The sequence below is a fragment of the Pteropus alecto genome, unplaced genomic scaffold (assembly GCF_000325575.1).
Source record: "Pteropus alecto unplaced genomic scaffold, ASM32557v1 scaffold538, whole genome shotgun sequence".
Classification (NCBI taxonomy): Eukaryota; Metazoa; Chordata; class Mammalia; order Chiroptera; family Pteropodidae; genus Pteropus; species Pteropus alecto.
In genome coordinates this window covers 74,399-92,579 of record NW_006440657.1, presented here as the reverse complement: position 1 = coordinate 92,579, position 18,181 = coordinate 74,399, and the positions used below count along the sequence as shown (strand labels likewise).

The 18,181-nt window shown below is 45.1% G+C and overlaps 1 protein-coding gene and 1 long non-coding RNA gene across 2 annotated transcripts in view; one reads left to right on the top strand and one right to left on the bottom strand.

The window, feature by feature from the left end:
- The window catches only part of GLRA4 (glycine receptor alpha 4), a 21,116-nt gene extending 9,916 nt beyond the window's left edge, over window positions 1-11,200 (bottom strand). Inside the window, exons 1-7 of the mRNA XM_006917889.3 lie at window positions 11,130-11,200; window positions 7,539-7,669; window positions 7,187-7,254; window positions 6,326-6,549; window positions 6,105-6,187; window positions 4,458-4,598; window positions 1,343-1,557 (exon numbers count right to left, since the gene is read on the bottom strand). Of these exons, the coding sequence (XP_006917951.2) occupies window positions 1,343-1,557; window positions 4,458-4,598; window positions 6,105-6,187; window positions 6,326-6,549; window positions 7,187-7,254; window positions 7,539-7,669; window positions 11,130-11,200 (933 nt within the window). The remainder of the gene's footprint in view (window positions 1-1,342; window positions 1,558-4,457; window positions 4,599-6,104; window positions 6,188-6,325; window positions 6,550-7,186; window positions 7,255-7,538; window positions 7,670-11,129) is intronic.
- The window catches only part of LOC112484734, a 42,636-nt gene extending 28,265 nt beyond the window's left edge, over window positions 1-14,371 (top strand). Inside the window, exon 4 of the long non-coding RNA XR_003048150.1 lies at window positions 14,133-14,371. This is a non-coding gene — a long non-coding RNA (uncharacterized LOC112484734). The remainder of the gene's footprint in view (window positions 1-14,132) is intronic.
- Window positions 14,372-18,181: the final 3,810 nt, after the last annotated feature.

The following is an 18,181-nucleotide window of genomic DNA, read 5'->3' as shown; positions in this document are numbered from 1 at the left end:
TACCCCTCGGACACTTGATCCTAATTTGAAATTTGTCACCATTTATCTATAGAGGCATTAGACTACCTCGAAGTTTTCCTGGCATCTCAAAAATAATTGGGATCACCACCAGCTGCTTTAGCCCTAGATCCCCTACTCAGTTCTTTCTACTTTGATACCTAATAATTATAACAATAGCTAGTATTTACTGAGTGATTATTATATGGCAAACACTGTTCTGTGTTAATACATTGTTTTATTTATTTCTTGCAATAACCCTATGGAAGGTTAATACTCTTATTCCCATGTTACAGGAGAGGAGATTGAGAGGTTAAGAAATTTACTTAAAGTCACCATTCATAAATGATGAGGCTGAGATTTAACTCAAAATCTGCCTGAGTCTAATCCCCTTCTCTTAACCACTATTCACCCTCATATAGCAAATTGGATATATGATAATTTGGATGTTCAGATTACTCCCTTTTTAACTTCTCAGTAAACGTCTTCTTAGGAATAAGCTCTGGGAGAATAGAGATCACAGGGCCTGGTTCCCATCAAATCAGAGCAAGAAGGAATATGTTCACTATAAGATCAACAAGAAATTGTGTTGCATTTGCTTCCCATGATTTCTCCCAAGTACAGTGCCTGATACATAGTACATAGCATATTTATTTATGAAATTAGTGAATAGACTTGCTCCTTGATTTTCTCAGAGCCTTGCTGGCTATAAAGCTTTTGAGGTGAACTGTAAATTCCTTACATGAAGAGACAAGGCAGGGAAAACCTGGCCCAGTCCCACCAGCACAAATCTCTCTGCATAATCAAAACATCACCAGACTCCAGAAGATCAGAGTCCCCTGACTTTAATTGCCATTTGCTACCTTTTGCTACCTTAACATTTTCTCACCCCAAAAGAACAGACATTGTCTCTAGAACTCTTTGTAATAGTATCTAATTTCTGACATAGTAAGAGACAGGTGTAGGTTTAACATCGTTGTATTTCTTTGTTTCTTGTGGGCCATGACCTTGAGGTCATTCTGTCTCTCTGGGCTGTATTGTCTTCAACTGTACCAGGAGGGAAGGAGACTTTCTGCTCACTAAGAGTCTTTTGATCTTGGACATGCTAGTATTTCCTGGTGAAAGTCAAAGTAAGTCAGACACTATCTCTACCAATAGCATCTGCAACCCAAGCTTCCACACTGTTAGCAATACGTTGTGGGAGAAGAGAATGCCGGCCACTTGTTCTTGCTCAATGGCTCTTCTCTACCTTATATCCAAAGAAAATAGTGAACAGGAAGGAACAGGGGATAGATGGGAAGTGGGGAGCTCTATGGCAAGCAAATTCTCCAGCATGTCTCTTCACCTTAGGCAAAGAGGCCCGGGAGCCAGAGCTCTGAGTGGTCATAGTGAGCACAGTGGTGATGCCTAGGCCCACCCGGGCAGGGGCAGCATCCATGTTGATCCAGAAGGAAACCCAGGACAGGATGACGATGAGTAGGCTGGGGATGTACATCTGAATCAGATAGTAGCCCATCTGCCGTTCCAGGTGAAACTTTACCTCGATGCAGGTAAATTTCCCTGCAAGGAGAGAGGTGACGTATGAGGTCCCAGGTCCCCAGCCTGCAGCTGAGCCCGAGAAGCAGGGCTAAGGCAGTCTTATTTCTGAGGGCCAGCCTCTGGGTACCTCGGCGGGGCCAATAAACGAACCTTTCAAAATGGCCCCAGGGAATGCCAAATGTATGTTTTGAGGAAGCTCTCAGAGACACCATCAAGGACTTGACCTCCTGTTCACAGCACTTTAGTTTCCAGTAGAAAGCCTTCCACATGACAGCACAGCAAGAAGATTAAAAGCAGGAGGGCTCCAGAGTCAGATTGCCTGGGTTTGAATCCTTCCATTGACTAGCTATGTAACCCCAGGCAAAACACCCAAGCTTTTTTTTTAATTAAAAAAAATTATTTTTAACATTTAAAATTTTTTTCCCTCCTTCCCCCTCCCCTCCACACTGTGCACCGTCCCCCCTCCCCCGTAACCACTAGTTCATTGTCCATGTCTATGAAAACACCTAAGCTTTTTGAGCTTCAGTTTCCTTACCTGTAAAACAGAGGAATAAATATCAACTCCATCACTGTATTATTGTGGGAATTAAATGACATAATGTATTTGAGGTGTCGGGCACATAGATAGCTGGTACTGTGATCATTATTAACAAAGCAATAAGCTTAGACTCTGCTCAAATCTCAGCAGCCTTGCTTGAGCTTGCTGGTACCCCAGAAGCTCTCTAGAAACAATGATTCACTGAAATAAACACTTCCTGTGTCTTAACCAAGTGAGAGCAGCCAGATAGCAAACACCTGGAAACAATGTCCAACAGAGACCAGCTCTGGACACCGGCCAGCAGATTCCCATAGAGCATCAGGCAGCAGCATTCTAGTCCACTAACAAAAAGTGCATTGGTTCCAGGCACATGTACCAATGCTCTGCCTCCTCTGCCACCCATTTTTACTTTAGTGTGTGATGCTTCCCATACTCCGAAGCTAAAAAAGCCCTGGTTCAGAGCTTCTCCCAGAAGTAGAAGCTCTGGCCTAGGCCTGCTGTTATCAAGCCTGTCTGATTCCTCAAGGCTAGTGATTTCATCAATGACTGATTATGGCTTTGACATGCCAGGGTGTGATACTGTGATCTACTGTTCCCTGAGTCCACCCCAACTCACCTCACCTCAGGCTTCTTGCCATGACATGCCTTTGCTAAGTATTCATATTTTCCTTCTTTCCTTCCTTCCTTCCTTTCTTTTCTTTTTCATTTTTTGGTAACAGCAATTTTGTTTTCATGATAAAATTCATACTTGTTTAGTAGAGAAAAAAGTGAGAAGTAGACAAGGAATAATAATATTCACAGGCTGACATTTACCAAACCTCTACAAAGTGCCTTGACTTTATATAGTTTAATCACATTTAAATCCCATAACAATTCTTTAAGGCAGTTAAAATTATTATTTTCCACTTTACAGATAGGGGTACTGAGGCTGGAAGAGATCAAATTAGGTTTCTCAAGGGTACCCAACTAGTAAATGGTGGAGCCAGAATTCAAGCTCAGCTCTGACACCAAAATTCTTTCTCTTATCCAATGTATCACACTACTTTAGAAACATTTTGTACTATTTCAGTTTAGGACTTTTAACTATGCATTTTGATTCGTTTCTTTTACCACAATATAATCATCTGTATACACAACTTCGAATAAAAAACTTTTCCACTTGTTTTTTTCCCATGTCGATACAAACAACTTGCAAGCATTCTTTTAAAAGTCTGAGTAATACCTCACCAAGCAGATGCACTGTGTAAGTTACTTAACCTCTCTGTCCTATTGGTGGATAGGGCAATTCCAAGTTTTTGTCAGTACAAACAGTGACCAGGAACCTTCTTGGGGTCTAAAGTCGATATTATATTTTAGAATATTTCCTTATAATAAATGTCAAGGAATAGAAATACTAGATCAACAGGGAGGGAAAATATTTTAGCTTCTAGTTAAAGTGTCTCAAACGGTGCCCCCTGGACCACCTGCATCAGAATTCTCAGGATGGTTGTTCAAACACAGATCAGAATCTCGGAGAGGTAGAGCCGAGGGATCAACATTTTAACAGGCTCCTCAGGGGGATATAACGCACATCAAAGTTTAAAAACCTCTGACCTATATATGAATTGCCAAGTGTTTTTTCCCCAATAAGGGTTATACCAATTTCTAGTCCCACCAGCATTTTCTAAATTCAATAGCCTGTTCCTCTCCCCACTTCTCGCATTCTCACAGACACAAACAAAGAAATTCATAGGGTGACACCCAAAGCATGTCAGCATACCATAGGAGGTACCCACAATTTCCCCTCTTCAGCCTGTAGCCTCTATCTCAGGCTCATAGCTCTTTGTAGCCAAATTGCCGGGGATAGGACGGGGCGGCAGGGGGGATGAGGAAGCAGCAGGGGGTGGATGCTCAGGCAGCCCCTCCGTACTTCCTGGCCTATGTTTCACACCTGGGAACACAAGCCAGTTCGAGAGAATTGGGTGGTTGTGGCAACAGTAGAAGATGTGGGCAAGAAGCTGGCCAGTGCCAAAGGCCTATTCCCTCCTGGTTCAGTGTAGCCACTGACTACTCCCAGATGTAGAGTCCCTACCTTCCCCGCAAAGCCAGATCCAATACAGGTGGAACACTCCTGCCACTCACTGGCACAGGCCCATTTGTTCTGCAGCATGTGACAGGGATAAGAACATGAGCTTTGATTTAACTTTTTAGAAACTCACTTTTCTTTTTCTGAAAAGTGAGGCTGATAACCCTTACCATAATGAGATAAGACATGTAAGGCACTTAGCACAACATCTGGCACAGATTGGACCTTCCATAGAGGCTGGCTGTCTTGCCACCTTCCCCTCAGCTATTTGGAGACCCTCCTGTGAGTCCAAGCCAGTAAAGATCCTGTTTTTTTTACCTGTGTTGTAGTGCTTGGTACAATAGCCTAGATCCTTCTCATCTCGCAAGATAAACTGGGGCAAAGTTAGCCCCTCAGCCACCTGGACAGCAGGAGCATCTTCTAGCCACTCAAACATGAGGTCATTCATGGTGTAGCCAACTGAAATAACAGAGATGGCAGAAAGCTGCAGAGTGTAGGTGTTGGGTGGGGGTAGGGAGATGGTTAGAAGTGGCAGGAAAGACTAGATGAGGAGTAAGGCTCGGGTTTTAGGAGCTTCATGCTCATCTTAGAAAGGGAAACCTTTCTGAAGAGGGTACTTGGCCTACTGTCTCATGGGCCCATACTAAGTGGGTAAATTGGAAAGATTCTAGACTATTCCCTTACCTAGTTCTCAAGCTTTAGAAAGGCCCGAAGAGATATTCTGGCAGACTTAGAAAGTAGGTCAAAAAGGTTGGAAAAATGTCAAGGAACCCAGCTGGGAACCTCCTGCCACATCTCAAACCCAGAGGAGTAAGCATGTGTACTAACCACATATCTCAAGCCAAGGCAGCTTCAGAGCCAGGGCTTCTGCTACCTCACCCCAGGGAGGAGAGAGCTATTTATACCCTGCCAGTCATGCATGGGACAATATGCACACCATAGACTTTTAGCCAGGGCCCTGAACTGGGGCAAATTGAGAGCTAACATCAGAACATGCTAAGTTGTTCACAGAGAGCTAGCAATTTGTGAAGGTTCCTGCCATATATATGACCATATTCATACATGTCAGGTAGAAATGGGAGCAGAAAGAGCAGGACTCACAGGTGTCCAGAGCAAGGCCTTGGCCCTGGGTAGCTGTGTGACTTTGGGCAAGTTACTTCCCCTTCTGCAAAATGCTCCACCTACTTTTTAGAGTTGTGAGAGGATAATGGGAACCTGGACGTGAAAATGGTTTATGAAGTCTAAAGAGCTGACCACATAGGATACATTCTAGCCATCAAAGTTATTATATGCTGGAAATAGCCTGATGAGCCTTCTTCTCTGAGGACTGAGTGAATGTCTCCTGCTCTCGCAGTCTCACCTCACTCAGAAGATGGCAAAGGAGTGAATACAGGTGACAGTTTAGTCTTGTTGTCTTTTAGCTTCTCTATACTTGGGGCAGCTTCTACAGACTGGCACCTCTGCCATAGATTAGCCCTTTGCTGGCCTTGCTACTCTGGGCACTGTCCCATGCCTAGAACTGCCTATCTCTCTACAAAAGTTATCTGTATTCGTGAGGAATCAGGGTTCAGAGAATACCCCATCCCTGCCAACTCTGACATGATTATAGGCATCTTGGATGTCTTAACTGAGGAGGGAGTTGAGGTAGAATTATTTCAGGCACTGTGAGAGGAGCATATCTTTGGTCAGATGAAGTATCTCTCAAATTGAAAGCTACCATCAGGGCCTATAAGCAGCACAAGCACATTTGTATGTAAGGCTAGGGGCCTGTAGAACAGCCAGGACAGCAAATAGTATGGGGAGGGAAAAATACATGGCTCTTAGTCTCATCTGTGTGAATAACTGACATATTCTTGGCAAAGTTTTTCCTCACTCTGGGATGCCCTCTACCTGTCTCAAATATCATGAGATGGGTTAATAGCTAGGATCCCAGGCCTTGCTCCATGACTCTCTAAGAATACTTACAGCTCTCCAGCTGCATCGTGCAGGTCTGGATGTCCATGGGGAAGTTCTTGAGGTCCATTGGGCAGGACAAAATGAGTGTCAGCCTGGCAGGGACAATAAAAAAGATGTGACATCAGCTTGTTGGGGCCCAGCACAACACAGAGGACCCTCCTCCAACCCCTCAACTTCCATCTTGCTTCTTCCCCTTAACCTAAACTCTCTTGGCCGCCCACCAGGTGCACCTGATGCTGTAGAGCACATTCCCATTCTTGAAGATGCGCAGTAGCTTATTGTCCGTGGTCACCTCATGGAAGTTGGCCCCTTTCTCATTGGCAAAGAACAGGTCTGGTTTCCAGATAGAGTCCAGCATGGAAGGATCGAGGTCCAGTGAGTCATCAGGATATTCTCGGTAGGCCAGGCGTGGGTCATTCCACTGCTGCCGCAAGAAGACATTCACCCGGTAGTCCTGGGAGGGTGTAGAGATGAGCCCATCAGAGACAGTGCTATTTCAGGGGCCCAACAAGCCTACATGGGCAGGAGGGCCATGAGGAGGAAATGCTGGGATCACATCTCAGGGGCAATGGGCATTTTCCACCAGAGAAGGAACTTGACGGGTTAATATGGCACAGATGGGAAAGGAAAAAGACATTTATTAAATACTATGTGCCAGACGCTACCAAGTGCTTTCTTTATGTGCATCATCTCATTTAAATCTCACATTCACCCTGTGATGAGGGTGCTGTTATGACCCCCACTTTACAGATGAAGAAACTGAGACAAAGAGAAATTTAAATAACCTGCCTAAGGTCACATAGCTATTTGACGGGAGAGTCAAAATTTGAACACAGGTTTTCTGATTCTAAAGTCTGTGCTCTGTACCAAGCTATCCTTAGGCCAGACTGTCTGCTGCTTAAGCTAGTCTGCCTTTACGCTGAAACCCTGGGCTGGGGAAAACTTTCCTCCCAGTGACCCACTTCACACATACTGTGGCTTTAACCACGACCACGAAACTAGAAGAGGACAGCAGAGGGAGAAAAGATTTTCTCTTTGGAAGGCTTCTCCCATTCACCCTAGAATGGATGTGGGAAACAGGAAGACCTTACCATGGTAGTCTCGGTGACGGAACCAAAACTGTTGATGAAGATGTTGCAGGTCACATTCACAGGTGGGCCTAAGGGTAGCAAAGAACAGCTATCTTGGCAGGGCATTCCAGGAGGCTGGGAGCAAGTTCCAGGACACCTTCTCTGAGCTTGAGGCCAGAACACTGCTGGGAGAGGGCAGTGCCAGCTACACAGGTCTATGGGCAATGGGGAGGGGAGGCTTCTTCTGAGCTGTAAGAACTAGCCCTATACTTCCAACCTCTTATTTTTGGGGCAGACAATAGGAGCTGGCTCAGCAGTGTGTCTCCAAAAAGGAGTGGGGAGGGAAGAGTTTTGTAAGATAAATTCTTCTTACCTTTAAAATTGGGCCGAATCCTGGCATCATATCCAGATGTCCGCCCCATAAGCTTGTCCAGGAAATCAGAGGGAGACATGGGCTGGGACCCCTTGGTCCCAGATTCGACTTCCTCTTTTGCCAAGGCCACCCTGGACAGGAGAGATAAAAAGCCTGAGGCCAGTTATATTCTGCCTTTATCATAGACCCTTTCTTTTCCTGTCCCCAACCACCTCTGGCTGGTCTCCCCATCAAGCAAGAGGATGGGAGAAGATGGGTCTTTGGGTGCCCATTTGCAAAATGAGGAGAACAGAAACAGTCATAAGCCAACATGGCAGCTCAACAGTTAGTCTTAAAATATGGCTTTCACATATATTAGATTTTTTTTTACCTTCACCATTCTCAGTGTGATGGGAGTGAAGACTATTATTTTCATTTTACAGATGAGAAAACTGAGGCTTCCAAAGGAGGAGTAACATGTGGGATTGTACATTGGTATAGCCACTATGGAAAACAGTATGAAGGTTCCATAAAAAATTAAAAGTAAAACTACCACATAATCCATCAATTCTACTTCTGGGTTTCTAGCTGAAGAAAACAAAAACACTAGTTTGAAAAGATATATTCACCCGTATGTTCACTGCAGCATTATTTATAATAGCTAAGGTATGGAAACAATCTAGGTGTTCATCAATAGGTGAATGAATAAAGAAGAAATTGCACATATATACAATGAAATATTATTCAGCAAAAAAAGAACGAAATCTTGCCATTTGCAACAACATGGATGGACCTAGAGGGTATTATGCTAAGTCAAATAAGTCAGAGAAAGACAAATATCACATGATTTCATTTAAATGTGGAATCTAAAAGAAACAAACAAACCAAAAGAGGGCTGACTTGCCCAATGTCTCGGAGCTGGTGAGTGACAGGATTAGGACTCAGACCCAAGGCTGAGGACTTATCCAGTGTTCTCTTTCTGAAGATGCCTTGAATGAACTCAAAGAAGGGTGATGACTCACTAGAAATAATGTGGCTAAGGCAGTTTTGCCCATCTGGCCTAGCCAAGAATGGGAAGGGCTCAAGGATAATTGCATCCCTGAGAGTTGTTTTCAAGTGCTTGGTCTTCATGCTGAGCTGCTCAGGAGCTAGGGCCCAGCTTCTGGAGAGGGAGGCTTGGCTTCTGGCCTTTGCTCCAGCAGGAAGCTATGTTTTGAGCTGGACCACAGTTCAGGGTTATGGCAGCTGCAGGCAGGTAAACTCATCTTGGCAACAAAATAGTGGGGAAGCAGGCTCTATGAGCATGGACAAGTCTCCCAGTAGGCTGGCCATGCTGATAAGTTCAGTTTCCCTCCTCCAACAGCTTGATTTTAAGGAAAGAGCCAGTGTGCTTTGGCCTAACCTAGAGGCCAGCTCCATTTTTTCCCCTGACAAGTTTTCCTCTAAGAGCAGCAAAGCTTCTTCCACATGCCTGCTTGTTTGTTTACCAGTCAACAGCTATGGGAGGGACCTTGAGTGCAAGGGTGGGGCTCAATCTGAGCTCAGGTTGGATTCCTGGCTGGACCCCATGCCTCCTGCTTTTCCTGCAATCACCACTGCTTTAGAGGTTAAAGCTAGTTCCTGTGGGGCTGGCAGCAAGGTGACTTGAATCTTTCTGGATTCAAGTCTCCTTTGAGCGAGCAGGCTCCTCTTTCACAGTAAATATCTGCACCCATCAGTAAAAGAATAATAAAAATAGCCAAAGCATCATGCTAAGTGCTTTATTCATCTTATATAGTTTAGTTCTCACATCAGTCCACATCAATCCTCTCAGTAAGTTCCATTACTATCCCGATTATATAGATGAAGAGAGAATCAGCAAGATGTTCATGATCATAGAGCTAGTAAATTGTAAAGTCAATATTCGAACCCAGAGCTATTGACTTCAAAACTAAGTTCATCTACCACAATACCATGATGCAAGCGGGCCATGGCGGGCTGCCAAGGAAAGGAACCAGAGTGGGAAAAGGTCAAGGAAGCCACACCCTGACGTCCTAAAGTCCTGCCTCCTTGAATTCCCTGAGTAGGAGGAAGTCTTTAACCTGGACACAGAAGCCACCTTGGCTCCAAGCAGAAGCTGCTAGAGCAGGTGGCCTAAGGAGATCGAAACTCCAAGAAGGCTAGTGGTGGGAATGAGGCAAGCAGAAGTCCATGGCTTCATCACAGGGTATCCACACTGACCAGGTGCTGCTGGCCGTCAACCACCTGCCTGCTGGCAGGCCACATGGCCCTGCATGCAGAGCAGCCAGACCCTTACCACTTTCCTCAGTCCTACTCTCAGGTCACTTCTTCTGGTAGCCCCAGCCCCATCCCCAGGACCCTGGCACAGGCTGTGGGCTCAGCTATCTTGGGCCCCAACCTCTGTTGCAGCCCTTCTATTCTGGGGTTACCTTGTCTGTGGACCTGAAACCAGAGTCACTGTGTATAGCCACTACTTCCTCCCTTTCATTCCTGGAAAGTCCTAAATGCTGGCAGACTTGAGAGGTTCCAGAGCTGAAAATCTTGCTCATGCAAAGCCCTGGGGTGGAGCCGGGAGAGAATTCTGATTCTGCTCCTGGGTACTTGAATGACATAGGACAGGTCACTTCCCCTCTCTAGGCTTTAATTTCCATATATGTATAATAATGGACTTTGACTCAAGACTTCCTAAGGGCCTGTCTTGCTTTAATTGCTCAAGTGGGAATGCTGCTGCTGGAGCTTGGGCCTGGAGGCAGCTGAGCTGCCATTCTACTTTGGGCTCCTTTTCACTCTTCAGAAGTTTCCGGCGTCACATACATTGCATCCCTGCCTGTCAGCCAATGTGTTTGGAAGCAGTGAGGCAGGAGGCTCCTCAGAGGCAAATCGTCTCCTGGTGTTCTTGAATTAAGAGGAAGAGCATACTGTGGTTGCCTTTGCCCCTCCTCCACTTTGAGAGGTACTCTTCTTATGACCAGTTCAGCCCAAACCACAGCCATCTTTCTTCCTTAGATCATCCTGTCCACCTAGACTGCCTTCTGGTCTAGTGAGAAAGTGGGAATGAGTTAGGGGACATTTATAGGGAGCATTTCTTGCCCATGAGGCCAGGAAATGACTGCCATTTAGTGCTCCTCCAGGGACAGCCAACAGCCATGTGTACACAGGCAAGGCGACTGCAGAAGGCCAAGGTATGGGCAGCCCAGATTCATTTTTATGTGGTTTTAGGCAAACACCCTGCTACTTGAAGCCTCTTGGGTGGGTAGCTGGCAGATGTTGGTGTCATTTTTAGGGATCTCAGCAGTGTGTGGCCAAGCTGGTAGGGAGATAGGGTTGGATGGCTGGCAGATGGCCTTCATTCTAGGGCTCAGGTACCTAGCCCCTCTCCAGGCCCAGAAATCTCTCATCCATGCAGAAGCCTTCCCACCGGCTCCAGAGCCCTGAAATACTTCATGAAAGGCTCCTGGGTCCTGACTGGGGAGAGGTGTGTCTGCCCCTGGAGCTCTCCAGACTGTGGGCTTTTTGCAAACTTAGAGGAAACTGTTCCAGACACCTCTGCTGTGCCACCCCCTCCCCTGCCAGAGTTTGCATGCACCTCCTTCTCACCCCCACTTAGCTCACCTGAGGAGGATCTGCTCTGGCAGGGTCCAGAGGAGAAGGAAGGAGAGGATTGCAGGAAGGCGAGTTGTCATTTCGTAGGGACCCTGGAGCCCTTTCTCAGCCTGGCTGCCAAGGTGAGAGGGGATATCCTGCAGGGACCGTTGAAAGTACAGAGCCTTCCTCCAACTTGGTCAGCTCACAAGGAGCCCGCGGGGCTGGGTTAGGAGTTGTGAGCGCTCTCTTTCTTCTCTGCTCTCTTCTCCTCTGCCCTGCTATTATCAGTCAGGGGCTAGAACTCTTCCCCCTGGAAATGATCCTGACACAAATAACCCTACTGGCTCCTGCTCTGGCTCGCCTGGGCTCCGGAGGGCCTCAGCTTGCCAGCCAGAGCTGGAAGAGATTCTCTTTGGGCAGCAATCACTCTCCAAACCCTGGAGAGTCTTGGAGGGGAGGGGGAAGGGAGACTGGTAGGAAGACGTTTCCCTCCCTCCCGCCTCCCCCCAGATGCACCCTCTGAAAGCAGCAATTTAAAGGCACAGTCACCAGCAGCTGGAATGGGGTTTGGAGTGCATCCTGTGCTGGAGAAGGGCTGGGACTGCCGCTGCCACCTGGAGAGGGCCTGAGGTGTTCTGTCCAGCTTATAATTCTCCAGCTGGAGTGCATGCAGGATGCTCTGCTCTCTGCTTCCCCGGCAGCTTCCCTTTTAACCCAGAGCCAAGCCAGGGCTGAACTGTAAAGTTCTAATGATTTTTATAAGTGGTAAAAATACCTGAGAGGAGGCACTGGGTATTCTCAAGCTGATAATTTCAGGTCTGAGAGGAGGTGAGGTAGAGGAGGCCAAAGGCAAGGGTAGATTTTCTTCAACCCTCTGGATGGAGGCATAGGGGATGGAGGATATAGAGGAACCTCGGATTCCTCCTCATATGTGGTCTGCTTGCCTGTCAGTCTCTTTGTCTGCCTGTCTGCCTCAGCTCCTTCATCCTTGCAGATGTGCGTCCTTTTTCCTTTCTGCTTCCCTCCCTCAGGTTGTCTCTGGTAAGCCTGGCTGGCCCTTTGTAGCTCTCGAATCCTTTCTCCAAAACCCTTTCTCCAGCCTCCTCGGCTATGGGTAAGCAATAGGTGTTACTGTCAGGGCAGGCCTGGCACACAGCAGGCTTTGCAAGCTTCGGAGGAGTCAAGGGGGCCAAGAGCAATGACCTAGAGGCCAGCAGCCCTGGACAGAGGAGAAAGGCAGGGAGAGTGGCCATCTCCTCTCTTGCCTCTGCCCATTTGCTTACAGCATCCCCTGACGGACCCTTCCTCAAACTTGCCCATGCATCATCAAAACTGTTCTGGGACTTCCCCAAGAAGCCCTCCCTTTTCCCCTCTTTTGCTCTATTCTCTGCCTCCCTCTCTCCCTGAAGCTTTCCTTCACCTATCTTCTCTCCATCTCCATTTCCCTCCCCGTTTCTCCTCTGTGTCTCATCTTCTATGTCTGTCTCCTTCTTTTCTTTCGCCCTCACTTTCTCTCCATTCCTATTTTTTTCTCAACCTCTCATCATCTCCATGATCTCACTCTCTCCTCCTAAATCATGACACTGAGAAGCCAACGGTTTTCATTTCTTCTTCAGTGGAAACTCACACATCCCCTCTGCTGAGTTCTGAGTGTGTGCTGGGGGGACATGTCCATGGCACTTTATAGAGGTCAATCCCAGAGCTGCTCACAGCCTCCCAGCCTCACCAGAGAGGGATTTGTGGGGATTGCAAGCCCCTCAGCTGGGGCCCATTGGGTGCATAGAGTGATTAATGAGACAAGGCAGTGATGGGTGGAACTTGTGCTGCATCTCTCTTGTGTCTGTGTAATTATTAAAGAAGAGGAATTTTTAAACCACAAATGAAAGGGAAGATAATTTTAAAGAATACATGCTGAAATGTTGATGGGGGACCTGGGCTTTTGGAATCGGAGCTGGAAGCATTACAAGCCTCAAATAATGTTTATATGGCCAATAAATACAAAGCACTAATTTTCCTAAAAACATCGTTAGCAGTCTTTTTCTCTCCTCTCCCTCTTTCCTTGCTTTCTGTTAGCATCACAATCTTTATTCCAAAGGCAGGAACCAAGCCTTACTAAATTTCCCAGGGCAGGACTCCAGGCTAAGGAACTAAGGGCAGGTGGGGATGGGTGGTTTGGGAGACACTTGTCTTCTCTTTTCAACTCACTCTTTTTTACAAACCTAATCACGTCACTTCTGCTGCCTCAACTGTTCCCTACTGCACTTAGGCTGAGGTTCAAGGTGCTTCATGATTTAGTCACTCTTCTTGTCCCACTGATGCATCTAGACTCGCCTGTCTCTCCAGCTTTTGCATACTTTCACATATTGTTCCCTCTACCAAAGCACTCTTCCCTCTACTCTTACTCATCCTTCTAGAATAAGTTTTGTCACTTTCTCATGGAGGACTTTTTGAACTGCCCTTACCTCTTCTCAGGTCTGGGTTAGCAGACCTCCAATGTGTTCCCAAATGACCCTGGCCTTCTCCTGTCCCAGGACCCCTCACATTCCATTACAGTGCGTACTTACTTGCCTCTCTCTCTCACTATTCTACGAGGCTATACCATGAGCTTCCTGTATTATTCACCAAATCCCCGGGGCCCAGCCCAGAGCATGGCATATTATAGGCAATTAGCATACATATGTTAAAAGATGCATCCAGAGATGCTTTTAACTGTGCCTCTGCATCTTTGTAAAACAAGAATGAGAAATTTGACACACAGAAGGCCAGCATGAGGTAATGGTAATAAGGAGAAAGGAGGAAGCGATTTTCCTTTCCTTGTCCTTTAGGCCTGTAGCATCACACTCAGTCATCTGGAATTCTTGGCTAATGGAAGACATAGGCCCCTGAGGATGGGTACATTGTTTTGGTGTCACCTTCTGTGTGCCCAGTGGGATCCTTGAATGCTGAGAGCAGAGCAGGATCAGCTTGCTGGGAAGAAAGATCCCTTCTTATGAGAGGCTGTCTCATTGACCAAATGTCTGGCTTTTCTAGGCTGCTGGAAGTGGACTCTTTAGGAGAAGAAAGGAGGAAAGAGAAGCAAAGAATTGGATAGGTTGCTCCTAGGAGTTGATAAGCAGCAGGAGAGATGCCTATTCGAGAGTTCCCTGTACCAACAAGAAGCTTTACTCTCTCACGATGACCTCAGTATTTTCTGGTCTGAGAAAGGTACAAAGTTGTGTCCAGTCTTTTTTCTTTTTATTATCAATTTATGGTGTATATGAATCTTCATGCACCAAAACGTATTACACCCATTTCCTGTTTTGCAATTAATTGGCTGTCATATTGGTCCAAGGACTGGCATTGTTGAGGTTATGTAGAACTACCACAAGCAAAATGTTTTTTTCCAGGATGAAAGATACTATTTCATCCTGAAAAAAAGAAAAAAACTATGGAGCTGCTAAAAATGGATTAAGCACATTTTCATAAATGTTTCATTCCAGGAAAAAGTGTGTCACAATTCAGCCCTATGTAAGGCAAGTTGCAATTGCACCCTCTTGACAAGCAAGTTTCCTGAAACCTCAGTCTGAGGAGCAGTGTCTGTGTTGGGATGGTATTATCTGGTGAATTCAGTGACTTCTAGGGCTTAATTTTGGGGGCCAAGTTGAAGAATCATTTGGCATACCTTCCTAGATCCCCTCTCCGCCATTTTGGCTATCCCACTTATTGAAGTAGAAAGCAGTCTGAGGGGTACCTTGAAGAGCAAGTTTTGCCCCCAATCTGAGGAAATTCCCAGAGCATTAGCTACTTTTCAGAAGCATTGGGGTAAGAAGTTGTGTGCATGCGTACGCGTGTGTATGTGTGTGTGTGTGTGTGTGAAATAAAAGACAGATGCCTTTTTAAAAAATCTGCTGAAGAGGACCACGGAATTTTAGTTGAATCTCAAAAGAGCAAGGCTGCACCTTTTTGCTATGTGTGTTTTTCTTTTCAGGGTCATTTTCAACTTCCAAGGATGTGACAGTTTACTTGAAAGTGAAGGCTCAATCTCTGGTGCTGAGAGAGTGCTGCTGGCAGAGGCAGGAAGCCCTTTCACCCTTCAGACTCATAGTGTGCATGCATAGTGTGTACAGGTTGTAGTGGCGGTAGGAGTTTCGCAGTCCTTGATTTAGCTTGAGGAAGGAAGAAGAAAAAAAATGATAGATGTGTTAGACATGTTCGGTGCTCTCTTAAGACATGGATTTTGCAGACAAAGCCTGGGGTATCTAAACTTGCGAGGGGAGCCCATGGAGAAGTTGATGGAACTCCTCCCCAGTCCTCAAAGACAAACCAGGTACCAGCACCATGATAGCACTAGCGAGCACTGATCCTGTCTCTGTTGCTGGGCTGTTTAGTGTCCAGAGGACAACAGAAAGATTTAGCTCCAGCCAGGGAAGGTATATTGACTAGCACCCAGGTATACACCATTTCTCCCCTGCTGGACCCTCAGAATCATTACTCATCCCATCAGTCACTTTAGAGTAATTCACTAGGTGTACAGGAGAGTTATTAAGGTTTCCACAGATCTTCCATTGACTATCCTTATCTCTTGGCTCTCATAACTCTGAAACAACCTTTTTCAGAGATAATAGGGCCTTATCATTCCTCTCCTCAAAAGTAAATTGTTTTTCACTTCTGATCATGCTCATGAATATCTTATTTCACTTATTTGTGGATTGTGATCATCTATGCCGTATAAGTGTGAAGACTTTATATAACATAAAAGCAACAGAATTTGGAAAGGTGAATAAATATTTACTGTGTGGAATGGATAACTTTCCCACTAATTAATACATGAACTCGACAAATATTTATTGAGTGCAAATCATACACCAAATATTCTAGGTGCTAGAGATATAACAGTGAACAAAACAGATGAAGTTCATCCTTCATGTAGCTTACATTCTAGTGGGATAGTAAAGTACAGTTGAACCTTGAACAATGTGGGGGTGAGGGGCACTGAAATCCTACAGTCAAAAATCTGCATATAATTTTTGTCTCCCCTCAAACTTAACTACTAATAGCTTATTTTTGACTTGAAGCCTTACCAATAACATGAACAGTCATACACATACCATGTTATCATAACATACACATATTTTGTATTTTATGTGTTATATACTGTATTCTTACAATAAAGCAAACTATAGAAAAGAAAATGTTATTAAGAAAAACATAAGAAAAAGAAAATACATTTATAGTACTGTACACATTTATTGAAAAAAATACATGTATAAGTGGACCCGCACAGTTCAAATCCTTGTTGTTTAAGGATCAATTGTAATTCTTTCTCCAAGAAGATTCTGCATGAGTCATCAACAGTGGTACAGGGCTTCAGTACCTCTCAGAATATTTGAATTGGGCATTTATTACATGGCTTAGAAAAAAGAGACACTACTTTTTAGCAGGCAGAAATGATTTTCATTTCCACCAATCCCAGAATCTGTCTGCTAGTCGCATCACACAGGTCATCACTTGCTAGACACCCTTCCAAGAAGCTTATCCTCCAACAATCCAACCCTAAACAGAATACACATGTTCAAGTCCCATGATATCTCTGGTAATGCATGCATATTTGTCTGTGACTGCTAATAAGCACCTTCTTCACTAGGAGAGTTAGGAGGATTAACAGCACTCAGCACTCATGCTGTGGTGCTTCTCTAAGTGGTCTCCAATTTTTTAGAATTCTCTCTCTCTCCCCTTCTCCCTTCCTTTCTCCCTCCCTCCCTCTCTTCTGTCTTTGCCTTTCCTTCTGTCTTTTTTTTTTTCTGTTTATCATGAATAAATTCAATGCTGCCATAGGACATTGGACACTAAAGTAAAAAAAAGTTAGTTGGTGACTACATAGAAAGCTGAATTTGCATTAATGATACCAATCATATAGTTATAGTTAAATAATCAGCAAATTTTATATGACAAGAATTAGAAATTTAACATTAGAGATACACTAGTTTAATCTTGCACTACTGTAGTGTTCACCATCTGAGTAAACACATGCGAGCGCATACAGACAAACACACACAGAGCTCTCCCTGATAATCTGAAGATAATGCCCCTGCTGCCAGCAATATGTGAGTGTGGCTGTGGAGTGTGATGAAGTTGGGGTGTGATGAGTAGTCCTTTTCATCCTGAGTGCAAGTGGGTCTTGTTCTTTGATTTGTGGTTGTGGCTTCTACATTTACTGCATTAATGAAGCCCTTTTAGCCACAGTCACTTATGTAAAAAATCGGAATCCTTAGGTAAGTTGCCACATTGAATCACTTCTTTTTGTACAGAGTGGGTTAATTCATTTTGTAAAGTTATGCTGCATATGGCCCAAAGCAACAGATTCTAATCAATGACAGGTGCTCCCAAAAAGAGTCACCAGAGATGCTAACCAGACAATAAGCTACTCTAAACCTTAGCAGATCATACACACCAGCTTTTGCTGCCACCCACTCCTGCAACTGTTAGCAACATTATTGTTTGACATTGAGAATGTTGCTCTGAGAACTCCGACTTCTCTTTGTTGCCCATTCATTGTCAGTTTCTTTCTGTAACCTTCACATTGCCTTTCTACCATGCATTATATCCCATGTGTTCTATAATCCCCTCACTTTCCACAGCAGTGTGCCCACTGCTGAGTCAAAGGAAGGTGCTGTTTCACAATTGCAGCCCTAGTACAACCAGCCTCAATTATGGTCCAGTTTTAGGGGAGACAAATAAGATGCTGAGGTCTTGAAGTTTCATGCAAGCAGTGGCACAGAGCCAGGGAAGTCTGCTCAGTTGTATCACCTTCAGCAAAAGCACTTGAGGGAACAAGTTATCTTCCATGTATAGAACCAGGCCTATGAAATAGTTCAATGGAGGAGAAGAGGACCATTTAGAAGGTTCAGTGAGTAAGTATGAACAGTTTTTCACACCTCAGGGAAGTGCCCAGGAGGAAATTGGAATCATGGGTAGGGGAGCTCAGCTCATCCTGAGCTGCTAGAGAATGACAACTTGAAGTGGCTCTTTTTTGATGGCTCAGATTCTGGCAAAATGTTTGCTGAGATTCCATTCAAGATCAAGTAGCAACCAACAGCAGT